At 45.2% G+C, this 13,905-nt stretch overlaps 1 protein-coding gene across 13 annotated transcripts in view; it reads right to left on the minus strand.

Moving 5' to 3' along the window:
- Positions 1–2,941: 2,941 nt before the first annotated feature.
- Positions 2,942–13,905, minus strand: part of pcdh15b (protocadherin-related 15b) — a 204,671-nt gene continuing 193,707 nt past the window's right edge. For 10 of the 13 annotated variants that reach the window (XM_035406550.1, XM_035406556.1, XM_035406555.1 and 7 more), the window contains 5 exons: positions 9,647–9,668; positions 9,137–9,175; positions 8,895–8,968; positions 7,321–7,450; positions 2,942–4,407 (listed from right to left, as the gene is read on the minus strand). In XM_035406550.1, coding sequence (XP_035262441.1) covers positions 3,832–4,407; positions 7,321–7,450; positions 8,895–8,968; positions 9,137–9,175; positions 9,647–9,668 — 841 coding nt within the window. In that variant the 3' untranslated portion in view covers positions 2,942–3,831. Of the gene's footprint in view, positions 4,408–4,877; positions 6,879–7,320; positions 7,451–8,894; positions 8,969–9,136; positions 9,176–9,646; positions 9,669–13,905 lie in introns of all 13 variants that reach the window. The other 3 variants (XM_035406559.1, XM_035406560.1, XM_035406561.1) reach the window with 2 other exon arrangements.

Here is a 13,905-nt window from a genome sequence, read left to right on the forward strand (position 1 = left end):
TCCTCGGGGTCAGAAGATATAGGTCTATCAATTATACATATATAATTGTACACATATATCTTTGTCAGTATATATATATATGTGTGTGTGTATGTGTGTGCTTTCATTACCAATATGTTTTCAACCTAATGTAATTTTAAAATAAAAATTAAAAACAGTTCATTCAAATCAGTGAATTTATCAATTATTGAGTATTTAGTAATAGCACTACATATTTACTGCATGAAGGACAGAAGAAATAAACAACTAAAACTGAGCTTTGAATGTTGAAGTGAATTTGAATGGTGTTCTGAATTTATTAGCAGCAGTTAACAAATTAAAACGTAAATTCACCATATGTGAACAGAATAGTATAGGATAAGGATGACATCGCAAGCATGTTTCCGAGAATTAAATTACACCTGTAGTGACGAGATACCTGTTGACATGGCGTCCTTGGACACAGCGAAATCCCATCATACCCTTCTCATTTTCACTTCCCTTTTGGAGGTCTGATTGTGCAGTTTCCTTAACTGGACTGGTCCATTCACCAGAAGCCCTGGAACTTTGATTCAATAGAATGAGAAACACCTGAGACCAGAGAACAAAGACAATCAGCTTTGAGGAATGTTGACAGAAGAATACAACCTTACAAGCGGCACCTTGAAGACCTCATTTTACCTTTCTTCTCACATCTTTGTCACAATTAGTTGTTTTGTCAGTTACACATGTTGAGTTATATATTCAGTACTTGGACAGAAGCTGCTACTCTAAGAACAAGCTACTGGTTGCATATTGAATGCTATTGTATTACTTCCTCAAATCCTAAATGGGCATCAGCAGTATTTCATTTCCCATGGCAAGATGGAATAGAGAGAACAAAAATAAAAGGAAAAGGATATTCGCCCTCTTATCATGCAACACCAATGCCTGCAGTCTATCTGCCCCGGCTGTGCAGGAGAGAGAATCTTCAGGCACAGTGACTGCGCAGCTCAGCTGGCGGACTGCGGAGTACATGTTTCAGAAGGCACTGATGCTGCTATGCTCTCTCCTGGATTAGCAGGGGATACTGCAGCAGTGGAACCCTACCTTACGATTCCAAATTGGTCCATAAACAAGACCCTAAATGTGAGTATGATGACAAGAGACGTCAATACCTTCAAGTACAAATGGATAAAAGTTTCAGCCAGTGAAAGCACAAAGTTAAAATTAAAATAGGAAAACATCACCACTGTCAGTCTCTGTGTAAACAAGCTGATGTCTGTTGGAGCAAGGTGATCCAATTCATTTAGCAGACACATACAGTATATCATAAAAAAATATAAAGATATACGCTTTCATATTCTTATTGAGAAGACACAGAGATATAGGGGGTTAGTGTGACATGTGATGCCAAAATAACCAATTATCATTGTCCAAAGCCAAAGGCCTCTCAACCATGAATGAAGAATGTCACTTTAAAAAGTCACATTAATAGGTATGCCTAACAAGATAAATAGCAGTTATAAAATCACTTAATACATTTACACCATAAACAAACTCTTCTCACATCTCAGCACTGTCTGAGTGTGCTTATTCCAGATACCTTCCAAATACCATATTTGTTCAAACCTACATATGATGAACACCAGAAGAACAAGAGAAGCTGGATGCAATTTCCAGGAGCAAATTATTTTATGTTATTTTTAGTTTGAAATGACATTAAAAAGGCGCCCTGCATTTTTTGAGAATGCACATGTGCTCTTTAGGGGAAAATGAAAGAAACAAATCAGCAACCTGCACCACTAACACCACTCTTGTGTCAAACTGTTGAAACGGTTTCCAACTTAGCTTTTCAGAGGAAGCTTCCCTCGGTGCACAGCACTTGACTGCTCTCTGATCTGAGGGAGAGTAATGAGGCTGACAGTATCCTCTCACTGGCAGGGCTAATAAAGCATCGCAAATCAATTTGAGCATTGGAATTGCAATAATTTGCCGATTTAGTTGAATCAGCAGGGCTCCAGCCTGATAAATTCATCTTCAAGAAACAAATTAATGGCACTCAAAACAACAGCAGTCTCTGGCGTAGAGGCCCAACTTGTAAGCAGCAACACACTATATGAGAAAAAAGCAACAGACAAATTCAATCAGAATTATTTCGAAATGTACAAATACAATTGAGCAAAAATGTGAAAAATGTGCAATTTGTATTATGTGCATGCACATTAGACAATGTGTGCAAAATCACTTCAGGTTGAACAGTAGATGGGCATCACTTGAATAAACAGATGAGAGCTCAAACAAAGACGTGGTGTAACATCATGATGCACAGTACATTTCATAGACCGTTTCTTTTATATTTTATTTCACCACGCACCTGTAGGATGACCTGCATCTATGAAAGCTGACCAGCAACACCTTCGCTGAACATGTAGCAAAGCTCCTGAAAAGATGCTCACAACACTTCATGACTTTGACTTTTCTACGTATCGGCAAACATTGAGTCAGCCAGGCCAGGCAGTGTTTTCTCTGAGAGTACTCTTACTCCTATGAAATAAAAAAGGAGCTCAGCTGGTAGGCATCCTTCTCCTCTACCACAGGTCATCCGCTCAGCAAACCATGAATCAATGGCAGTCACGTAATGAATATCACAACGAATTCTCTTATGCACTCATATGTTCACTTACATACATAAAAAAGCTTGTAATTCTAGCTAGCAGTTGAGCAGTCCCTTAGGCACTTGTATATTCATAAAACCCAAACTCTGATCGCCCCCCTGTGGCTCTTTTGCAGTAGTACAGCTCCCAGTCTAGTTAACAGTATTCCAGCGTAATCCATATCTCAGAATTAACACAGCAAAAAATAGTTTTTTTTTCCCAAAAAAAAAAAATGTTTTCTACACTTTACAGTTATATAATTCTAACCCTTCATGGCAGCCATTTTCAACCTCAATCAGTCTGGAGGAGCACAGGAAGGGAATTGGGTCAATAATACTCAGAGATGTTGGACAAATGAGTTTATTTCGGCGCCAGGTATTTGGTTTTCTTTTCTGGTTGAGATGAAGATGTATGACCAATCAAACATTATTGTTATAATAACAGAGGATACTACATTGCATTTTGATATGCTTAAAATATCACACTGTAATTACAAATATCAATAAAAAAAAAAAAACAGAACATAGCCAAAATATTGACGAACATGGCAAAGATGTATGCAGTAAATGTGACAGTATTTGAATAAACCTTCTGAGTTTTGGTGATTAATATAAAAAAGATAATAATCATCAACAGTGTGTTTGAGACTCTTGGGATGGGTCAGTTCAAGAGTTTATCTCAATTTCTGCAGTGTGAAGTAGACAGATAATCATGTGGTCCTGATGGACAGCCACACATTCTGTCATGGGGCCGTTGGCATCCATTTCACACAATGCAGACGGTTTCAGAGAGCATTTGTGAAGAGATTGTTAAACCCTAAACTTTACTTTTTGCATTAGACCAATCTGCCATGCTTTCCCCCACACCCAAATGTAAAGATCATCTAAAAAGCTCTTAAATCTCACATCAGATTCAGCAATTATAAGGTAGTGAATACCAAAAGGTATTCCAGTTCATATTTATGATGCCTTCAATCAAGTGGTTTAACAATCACAACCTTTTTAGGACACCTCATTTCATCAATGCAATCTCATCAAACAATGGTAATTAACAAATAATAATACTGAATGTAAGTGCAATTTCATAGATTTCCTTACACAGTGAATTGTGTAATTCCCATGTACAACATAGGTGCACAATAATAACATTATACTCTTCAATAAAGACGATAAAAAGTACATTTTTACATTGTAAAACAGAGAAGAGGCTGGAAATGTCACAGTTTTGTCATTGGTATGTGCAGGTTGTTCCAAGGTCCCATCCACAGCTCTTCCTCGTCGGATTGCGCGTGGTCGCTAGGAGACTCTAAAGGCTCTTTGACGTCCTCATTGTCGACCGTGGACTCCTGTTCATCAGCGCCGCCCGCCCCACCGTCCCTCGCTCTTGCGATGTTGGATTTGGACCTGAGGCTATCCCGGCCCATGGTGCTGGATGCCAGGGACCCGCTGGAGGGCCTGGTGTTGAGGTTCTCGTCCGGAGTGGAGGAGACGCCAGCAGCGACGGGGCTGTTGAGGGGGAGCCTCTCTTCGTGAGTCACCGCCAGTTTGTCCAGCTTTTTGAAGTGCTTCCCCAGGCGGGAGGGGGAATTCACTTTTATGTTGTTGGGGTGCCCCCCTCGCCTGGTTCGGATGATGGACCCATTCTGAGCGAGGTAGATGCTCCCATTGATGTTGCTGTGGCTGTTGATATGGGACAGGCGGTTCCTCTGAGACTCAGGGGCACTGTCCTCCCCGGTGGAGCTGGTCTCGTACTCCCGATCCACTACCAGCTTGATCCTTTTCTTTCTTCCATACTGTAAAACACACAAAAGAATGAGGACTGGCCAGAAATGAGTACCACTGTAAGGTCAGGAAACACTCATGCACAGAAAAAGACACACTGACACTTTCTAAACCCATCGCATGCGGTACAACAGGAAGCTGTGACTCAGATTATCTTTTTGGGTGATAAAAGCACCATTTCAGTTCCACTGCATGAAATGATTGCCTGTTGAGAATTTAAGATTATCACACATTGAGAATGACACAGAACTCCAAAGGGTATCGGTTTCATTCAAATAACAAAACAGCACCACAGGTCCACACAGGGCAACCAGAAGAACCAGAGGGCAAGGCAGGCGGTAGATGCTTGAGTGATTCTCAGTAAGTCTGAAGAGAGAGATTGAGATAAAGGAATTACACTGAGGAAAAAATGCACACAGACCACTCGAGGTACTCATATTCAGCAGGAATATGAGAAAGAAAAGAGATCTGCTAAGCTTACTCAGTGACGCTGGAAAAAGAATGTCGTTTAAAAAGAGGCAGCTCCTTAGGCCTCTGAATCTGTGGTCTCATTTTCAGACTCCTCCTCCTCCTCCTCCACGATAGTCCTGTCTGATGAAGGCTGGTTGCTGGCACCCAAGGCCACCCTAGACGCTGAGGACCGTCGGCCACGGGACTTGACGCTGGCAGAGGACAGAGAGCGGGACCCGGAGACGGCGGAACGACTCGACCCGGAAGCTCGCGCCCTGGAAGTAGCGCTGTGGCTAGTGGCACTGGACATGGATTTTCCTGATTTGGCCTGTCTGCTGACCTTTCTCCGTGATCTACTGCCCACTGACGCTTCCTCGGATGCAGTTGGGTCTTCGTCCACTTCTGTTATGGGTGAAAGGTCACTGCCTTCCTCCGAGCTCTCCGTCACACCGCTGCGGGTCTTTGTGCTGCCCAGTGTCCCACCGTGGGACCTCAGACTTCTGCTTTTACTGCTCTGGTTGAAAGTGGACCTCCTGGACGTGGACCCCTCACTCATGACTTCTTCTGAGTCCTCTGACTGAGGGCTCTCCGTTCTTCGCTCTTCTTCTCCTGAAACAGACTCCTCTTCCTCGCTTTCCTCTTCAATCGTGTCTTCTGGTCCTCCAGGGAAAGATGACTTCCTCGATCTGGAGCTCCCTCTTGTGGATCTTAAGCTCCTGGAGCTTCCGTCAGTGGCCTCCTTCCTCAGCTCTGTTTTAGAGGAGTGCGTACCGCTGCCCCGGCTGTTCACTGAAGCTCCTCTGCTCTTTGTGCCACTGGTTCTCCCACTTGCTGATGTGTCTTTGATGGACCTGCCTGACGACCTTGTGCTACTTCCTGTGTGTGAAGATCTCGAGAGGTTGTGAACAGAGGACATCTGTGATCCAGATTCAGAGGCTGCAAATGTATGTGACTCCTCATCCTCTGACTCACCTGATGATATACTTTTTTCTTCATTATCGTCATTATCTTCAGACTCCTGGCCTGTTTCAGATTCCTTTTCTGAATCAGACTCTTTCTCTGTCTCTGACTCCTTTTCTGTGACTGATTCTTTCTCAGTCTCTGACTCCCTTCCTGAGTCTGAGTCTTTCTCTGTCTCTGACTCTATTCCTGTGTGTGATTCTCTTTCTGTCTCTGATTCTCTCTCAGTCTCTGACTCTTTTTCTGTGGCAGAATAGTCTTTATCTGTGTCAGACCTTGACTTGCACCCATCTGAATCTGCTGGGCCTTCCTCGTCTGAATCCACAGTGCTCTCATTGCGGTCCTCTGGATACATGTCCAGCTTAAGATAGTTTTTGCCTTCAGTCAAAGGGGCAACGCTTCTTCTATCCAATGAGTCCACTACCCCCACAGAGGGCGCTGCGCTGCGGATGCTGCCGGCCTCAGGTTCACTCACACCCATGATGCTGATAGAGACCTTGGATCTTCTCTGATCCTTTTCAGAGTCACCAGCAGCCTGTGAAGAAGGCTCTTCCCTCCGGCTCATGCTGCCACTGCTCTGGGACACCCTCCGAGAGCGCAGCTTCTGAGAGATGTTAATGTGGTTCAATGCCTTCCCCAGCCTCTTCTTCGCCGAGGACTTGCCGTCAGACTTCTGGAAGTAGCTGCCGCTGATGACCATGCCACTCTCCAGGCTGTCAGGGCGCCGCATGGACGCCAGCTTGTCGTAGTCCCTGCCATCTTTTTTCTCCTTGGGGAACATCATGGGGAATATTTTAGACTTCTTCCATGGAATGTGACGTGAGGCGGGGGCGGGGGTGGAGGCGGAGGCATCGGCCTGCTCAGCAGTGCCCCTGCTGGCCGCTAAGAACTTGCTGAGTTTCATGATCAGCTTAGTCCTCTTAGTTGTCTTTGAGCCCCCGGCCTCTGTGCCCTTGTCTGTGGGCTCCGCCTGCCCGACTGGATCAGCTGGGGGCGGGACCCCAAAAGCCACTCTCTGGGGTCTCCCAGGCAGATCTTGGCCACGCAATGGCCGCCTGCCTCGAGTGGAAACCTGTGTGTAGTTTATTCCAGGTAATCAGCATTTTCCCCAACACCACGGCTCTCTGTCAAAGCAAGTCAGCTGCTAGTAGAACTAGAACCATTTATACTTTATCCTAACGAGAAAACTGAAAACCAAATTTCAGACATGTTGGATGTACACTAATGTGGAAGGAGGCCTTAATTTACTATAACCATATTGCCAAAGATGGCCACTCTTCAGGATGATAAATGTATATGCCAAAAAAATGTAACGTAATGATAAATGTATATCATAATTAAAAATGCATAAACTATATTCCCATCTATTTGATATCACCAGACAAGAATTACACATTGTATTTATTTTGAACTTCACATTAACTGGATGCAGGTTTTCCTTAATTCGTGGCAGTAAAAAAAACTTCGGCCCATAAACTGTTCCATATATAATAAATAAAATTAGTGAAGCCTACCTCTCCTTCTGACCCATGCGGGCTGTAGTAGAAGCTCCCATCATCCTCCACAATCACCTCTCCATACTCATCATACAAGCCCGATGGAGAGATCAACTTCCTGCGACTGCCGTACTGTGGAAGGTCATAGCTGGGAAAAAAAAACAAACATGCAACCCAGTCATAAAAATACCTGAAGACAGAGAGACAGACTGACGCACACAAACACACACATGTGCTTCAAGATGGCACCCTTTTGTCAGACTGTATGTGTAAGTAAGTCAATCACGGAATACATCTGAAAGGACTTGGAACCCTGGTAGCTAGTAAAATGGGCTATTAGTGGTGAAGTCTGTTAAGCACCTGATTGACTATGGAGTAAGACCTGTACGATTTTGCCTTCATGATTAGCTAGGGTGATGTCACGCGCTGCTGCAGCGAATCCTGAGTGGCAGAAGTAGGCTGTGACAGACATTTTAAATCTGTCAGATTATGTTCAGAGGACTTTGACACCTACTTGTGATGTCACTCCCCGTGACACACAATGGCGCCTGGATTAAGAGATCAAACCGCTAATAAACAGCGAGCGGCTGTTTAAACAGGAACAGGCGGCAGGAACCCCAGGGTCAATCTGACATCATTCAGAACACTGATTTCTACCCTCTGGCCTCCGGTGCTTTAGTCAGCAAGAGACCGGCAGTCCTGACATTGTGTGGAGCTCAACACAAACAGCATTTATTGACTGTGTTAGGCGTGTGGGAAAAAATCTATATTCCCCCCGATTAAATTATGTTTGCAGTGTCAGCTTTAGTCTGTGATTGAAAAAAAAAAAAGTGTAATTCAGGTCTTCTTTGTCATGTGTGTGTGCCTGTAATATCTAATTTTAGTGAAAAATACAGTACATCATGTGAAGATTGCATTAATTCAGTTTAATGAGACATTCATTTACGGGCTGAGCATTCTGAGTAAGGAAAGGATAGACCAGTGAAAATATGTTTGGACATGCTTATTAAAAATCTGATAAGATGTCAGGTAGAGTGATGCACAGCGCTGAAGATTCTGTACATCTGCCTCTGGTTAGCCATTGATTCAGACCATTCCTTTGAATGCACTGGCCTGTCCCCCAGGCCCGGAATGCAGCCCTCAGGGCTGGATCGAGCGCTCGACGTTCCATTTGCATCGGTGCATTTCTCTTTCATAAGGGCCATATGGGCGACGCTCGTCGTGCTCTGCCTGGTGAGGGATCAGCCTTGCCATAACTGTCCGAACAAGCCCAATGTTCTCCTCTCTGGTGTCCTAATCAAAGATGAATAATTTATCCCATCCAAATGAAACCCCCCCCCCCACAAATTTTCAGTTTCAGTATGTGACTGTGTGTGTGTGTGTGTGTTGTATGAGGGTGTGTATGCACGGGCCAATTTATGAATAATTCATGTATTTAAATACGGAAAAAATATTATTGAGTTCATAAGTCCTGCTTCTGGTGGATATTTTGGATGGGTGAGGAGGGGCATGGAATGGATCCTCTGCAGCCGTGAGGTGAAGCCTGTCAGGCCAATGCGAGGATCTCTCTGATCCGACGAGCGTAGGCTCACCCGTGGTCATAATTATAGTAATCCTGGGTGTAGTACTCCTGCCCTGGGTCGATGCCGGACTCCATGGAGAGCTCCTGCGGTTACAGCACAGTCATTACGCGAAGAGAACACAGCAAGAGAAACAGCAAAAACAAGCCACTAACATCTCCTTCCTTCCCCCCCCCCCACCAACCCCCCACAGAGACTCATGCCACATTACAGGGGAATATCTCCACCCTGTCAGAAACGCAATGGTGGTGTACCTCTGGCCTTAGGAGAGACGGCCTTAGCAACTGCTGTTGCTGGAAGACAAGAGGAAAGAGGAAGAGAAGTATAAAGACGACAGGAGAGAAAAAGAAAACTTTATCACAGCGATATCAGATGAGCCAAGATGGCCAGAATGGCTGGAGGGAGGAGGCGCCAAGGGCAGAAAGTCAAAGTTTGAAAATTAGTCTTGAGGAAGAATTCAATGAAGGGCCAGTGCAGAGACCGACAGCACCCGCTAACACAAACACCCAAGGATTAATGAGGCTAGACCGGCTCAGACAAGGACTACAAACTTTTTCCACTTTGTTTTAAATGTCTGTACATGGTGTCTGCACTTCTGGATGTACAAAATGATTCACTCTAATCTAATCTGTATTTTCTGTGCATCTATCAGATGATATCTACAGGTAAAAAATAAAAAATAAAAAACTACTGATGGCATATACTATTGTCTGAAGTAGGGACCCAATCCAAAAGTTATGTTTTTCAAATGAATAAGTGCTTACCTCTTGATGTCCATATCCTCGCCTGTGAAGAAATAAAATTGCAGAAATCAAGGGTAAAGATTGTGGTAAGATAAATATGAGTGTTCCAACACGAAACACTGTTTTCCGGCTGAATCTCAGGTTATGCGCTTATGTCAAACACAGTCATTGCCTTTTTTTTCAATGGTAAATATGTGACCAGATTTACATAGTTACGCCTCTCCTTTGAGAGCCAATATGTGAACCGAGCTTTAAAATTACCACTGCTTAGTCAGCAAAATATCACAGAAAATCAGAGAGAAACAAACCGTCGTCAGGAAATAGGCTAGGGAATTGTAAAAGTCTCAATAACCTTTCCGAAAATAAATAAATAAACATTGATAGTGTGGCATATTGACTTTCTACTTACCATATGGGCCACACGTTTTTGCAACTCAAACGAATTGGAAATTGGACGTGTACAGAAAATGAATTCATAGCTTGTGGGCTTCTGACGATCGAGAATGCGGGTTAATGCTTCTGATGCAAAGGCAGGCTGAAATTGCTTACTCCACGGAACTCGCCGATAATGTTGCGTAAAATTCTGATTCCTGACATTCTAAACTAGCCCGCTTAACTGCATTTCCAGCAGAACTGAGCTAGACCTGGCATACCTTACCCCTCCTGCTAGTTCAGGATGGCTCATTTTACTTCTGAATGGAATTGTGGGGGGTGGGAGGAGGATGGGGGGGGGGGGGGGGGGGGTCAGGCTGCTAACCATGCCAAGTTGTGACCCAGCTTTAGAACACAGTCCTAGCTTGCTAGCATTCAAAAGTTGTGGACAAGGGAGATTTTTGAGATTATAACGACATAAAAAAAAAACCAAAAGGCGGCGATGAGCATCTCTTTCAGTGGCTGATTACAACAAATGCATTAATGTCAAGGAATTAAAATTCTGCCCAGGCTGCTGATTATCAGGAGAAAATTACAGCAATTGTTCACTGATGTGAAAGTAATGATGAATGCAAATGAAGATTTATGGCTAAACAACGGTCTGTGATTTTCAGAGACAATCTTTTTTCCTTTTTTTTCCTGGCTTCGGGTTTCTTTACCCCCTTCCTGACGCGGCAGTCAATCCGACGGGGGGTTTGACGTGGGTACCTGTGCGTGCTCTCCGCGCCACGCCTCTCTGGATGGGGCGTGTGATGGATACCGCGCTGAATTAGGTCAGACTGCGCAATCTAGAAAGCCAAAGACAGATGGGCTTCCACAGGGCCGAGCAAAGGAAGTCAACTGTTACTAATAACGCGTGAGCTAGCGGGCTAGCGCCGGGCCACGTGACAGAGAGCGGCGCTGGCGCTAATCGCGGGTTTAATCACACCGTTGTGAAATTTGTTGCGCTGAGGGTTAGCGGCCCAGGAGCGGGAGAGTTATGTTCCCTGTCGGAGGCGCTGGCGAGCAGCGATGCAGCAACGGCCTGCTAGCGTCACTCGGGTTTTTGCGCTGGAAGAGATCCAGCCATAGCTGCACCACCTCCACTGAGAGGTCCCGCGGTAAAATCATTACAACGAGCACGGAAACATAAAATATGACAAGGAATAATAAAAAAAGAAACCACATTAATATCCCGCGTGTGCCATAATCCATCTGTTCGTTAAAAACAGTGTGGTGTACCAGAGACCATTGCTGCCTGTTGCCTAATACACTTGATAAGCAACATTTCAAGGTTTCAAGATTTTTTCGCTCCTTTGTTTTCACTACAAAGTTTCAGGATATATTTCGGGATGAATTGAGGATGCAGCGTTCATTTGATCAGCCTCACGCTGTCACAGAATTTGAGGTGTACTTCCTTTCCAAATTAGCGGGAGGGAAAATATGTGTTTCCCATCTGAAGTAATTTGGATATTAAATTGGCTTTATGGCCACCCCGCAGGCTGAATGAGCATACCGGCTGACTGGTGCCAGCACTATTCACGGTGAATATCGGTGAACAGGACCTCAGATGAGGAAGAGGAAACTGAAACAGAAGATGTTGAAAGGGAGACGAGGGGACAGTGTTGTGAGGGGTGGCTGCTTCCTCTACAGACACCATGCGACTGGCTGCCTGGAGAGAAAAACCCAAAGGGTGGGAAACGGAAACATGCTTCGAAATTGCTGTTTTTTTTGTAACAATTTTCGAAATGCAGCCTGATCCACTTGCTAGTCCGCTGAAGAGGCTCAAAATGAAAATCAGAAAAAACAATGATGGAGTGAGCCCGTCTGTATGGAAATAGTGATTATCGCACGTAGTGACGAGATATTTTCCGCCACCAATTTTCTGCAGTATGATTAAAGTCGGGATTACCACAAGATGTTTACTGAATTAAACACACCAGAGAGACAGAGGAAGCAGGAGTCCGAATGGCTACAAGATTGATCCTTTGACTAATTAAAAATTCCCTCTCTGACAGCTCCCTTTCCATATCAACACTCTTTCAGCTTACGCTGGAAATATCGGCGAGAGGACACATCCACATTCTATATGACATCACTGCAGAGACAATGGCCAGGACTCAATCAACGTTTGTCCTTAACTTTGACTCACCTACAGTCTGATGTTACATTTATTTTAACTTCACAGGCACAGCACATTTTTTGTAAGTCAACGCTAAAGACAACGGTTAAATGAACACAGGCCAAATATTTCCCTGTCTTGACCAGTGCCACGTATAAACATCTCTGTTTAATATGCATTCATCTCAAGACCCATAGTAAGCATGAAGCAGTGTAAAATGCAAGGCATGAAATGCAAGAGAGAAAGAAAAATAAACAAGCATGCAGTGTGATGGTGAGCAAATCTTTATATTCTGTTCAGTGAAGTGCAACAACATTGAGGAACCACAGAACACCTTTATAAATTAATTCTGAGTTGCCAGTTCAGCTGAACAATGGCTTGATTGGATGACAAGTTTAGTTTCACATTTGAAACGACTGCAAAGCAACAAATGCTTAGCTTTTTCTCTTATCAGATTGCTTGTGAGTAGTGTGACCTTATCACTTCTTTTCCACATTTTGTGTCCACATTACCTAAAATAATTCTAGCCTAAATCAAAGTAGATGTTGTATAAATCCAAATCCAAAATCACTGACTTAAAAAAGCATACAAAAACCTTTGTATATCTCAAAAACAAAACATTTTTAAGATATAAAACCAATCTTAAAAAACCTGCTCTATCATGATACACAGTTTTGAAAGACTTAAAAATATACTACAACAGGTAAGAAATTAAAGAAATGAAGACGAGGAACAAAAAAAGTGGAAGAGATTAAGTAATAGATGAAAAAATGAACAGATACAAGGAGTTACAGGGCAGTGGACTGGGAGGGAAAGCGCTTTTCCAGTTCTTCCACGATGGGGTTCAAGTCGAGCTTGGGCATGGCCTCCTGTCCTTCTGGGGGATCCGTAACCTCGGGGGGGGCGGGGGGGTCGGAGGGCTCGGACTGATTTGACGACGGCTCCGATTCCACAGACACTTGCGGTTTTGGCGCCTTCCGCTTTTTGTCTATTTGACTGTACATGTTGGCAACAGATTTCTCTATGTCTGCTATGTTCTGGATGTTTTTCAAGATTCCCTTCAGCTCCCTCTTTGGGGGCTCTGGCTGGGTGGGGAGGGGCGGGGGTGGGGCTCGTAAGGACACCGGGCGGAGGGAGGACACGGAGGGCAGGGAAGGCAGGACGAAGGTAGAGGCAGGGGTCACGCGGGAGGTCGAGGAGGAGGAAGAGGGAGAGCAGGGGGGCGGGAGCGGAGGCGGGGGAGGCGGAGCCGGGTTGCGGAGAGGTGGGGAGGAGGTTGGAGGCGGGGAGAGGGCGGGCTCGGGAGGTGCTGAGGGAGGGGGAGGGGGAGGGGGAGGGGGAGTGGTTTGGGGAGGTGCTGAGGGAGCGGTTGGGGGAGGGGGCGGGGGCGGGGGAGTGGTTGGAGGAGGGGGTGGCGGAGGGGAAGAAGGAGGTGGCGGGGGAGCGGGGACATCAGGAGGGTCGGGGATGACCTCCACGTGGACTTTGATAGAATCGGCAGCTGCGAAGCCGAACTTGCGCAGGACGGGCGGGGTGGGCTTGCGGCTCGGCGGCGGCGTGCCGTCGCTCTCGGTGATGATGATGCAAGGAGGCACGTCTCGGCCCGCGGCCGATCCAGAGACCGGCGAGAACGGCCTCTGGAGGCCCTCCAGGGTGGAGAGCAGGTAGTCGGCGGGCAGCGACCCCCTGGACTCGCAGCCTTGGTGCTGCTTCATCTCCTGCCGGGCCTGCTGCTCGAACTGCCGAG

The sequence above is a fragment of the Anguilla anguilla genome, chromosome 2, assembly GCF_013347855.1.
Source record: "Anguilla anguilla isolate fAngAng1 chromosome 2, fAngAng1.pri, whole genome shotgun sequence".
Lineage (NCBI taxonomy): Eukaryota > Metazoa > Chordata > Actinopteri > Anguilliformes > Anguillidae > Anguilla > Anguilla anguilla.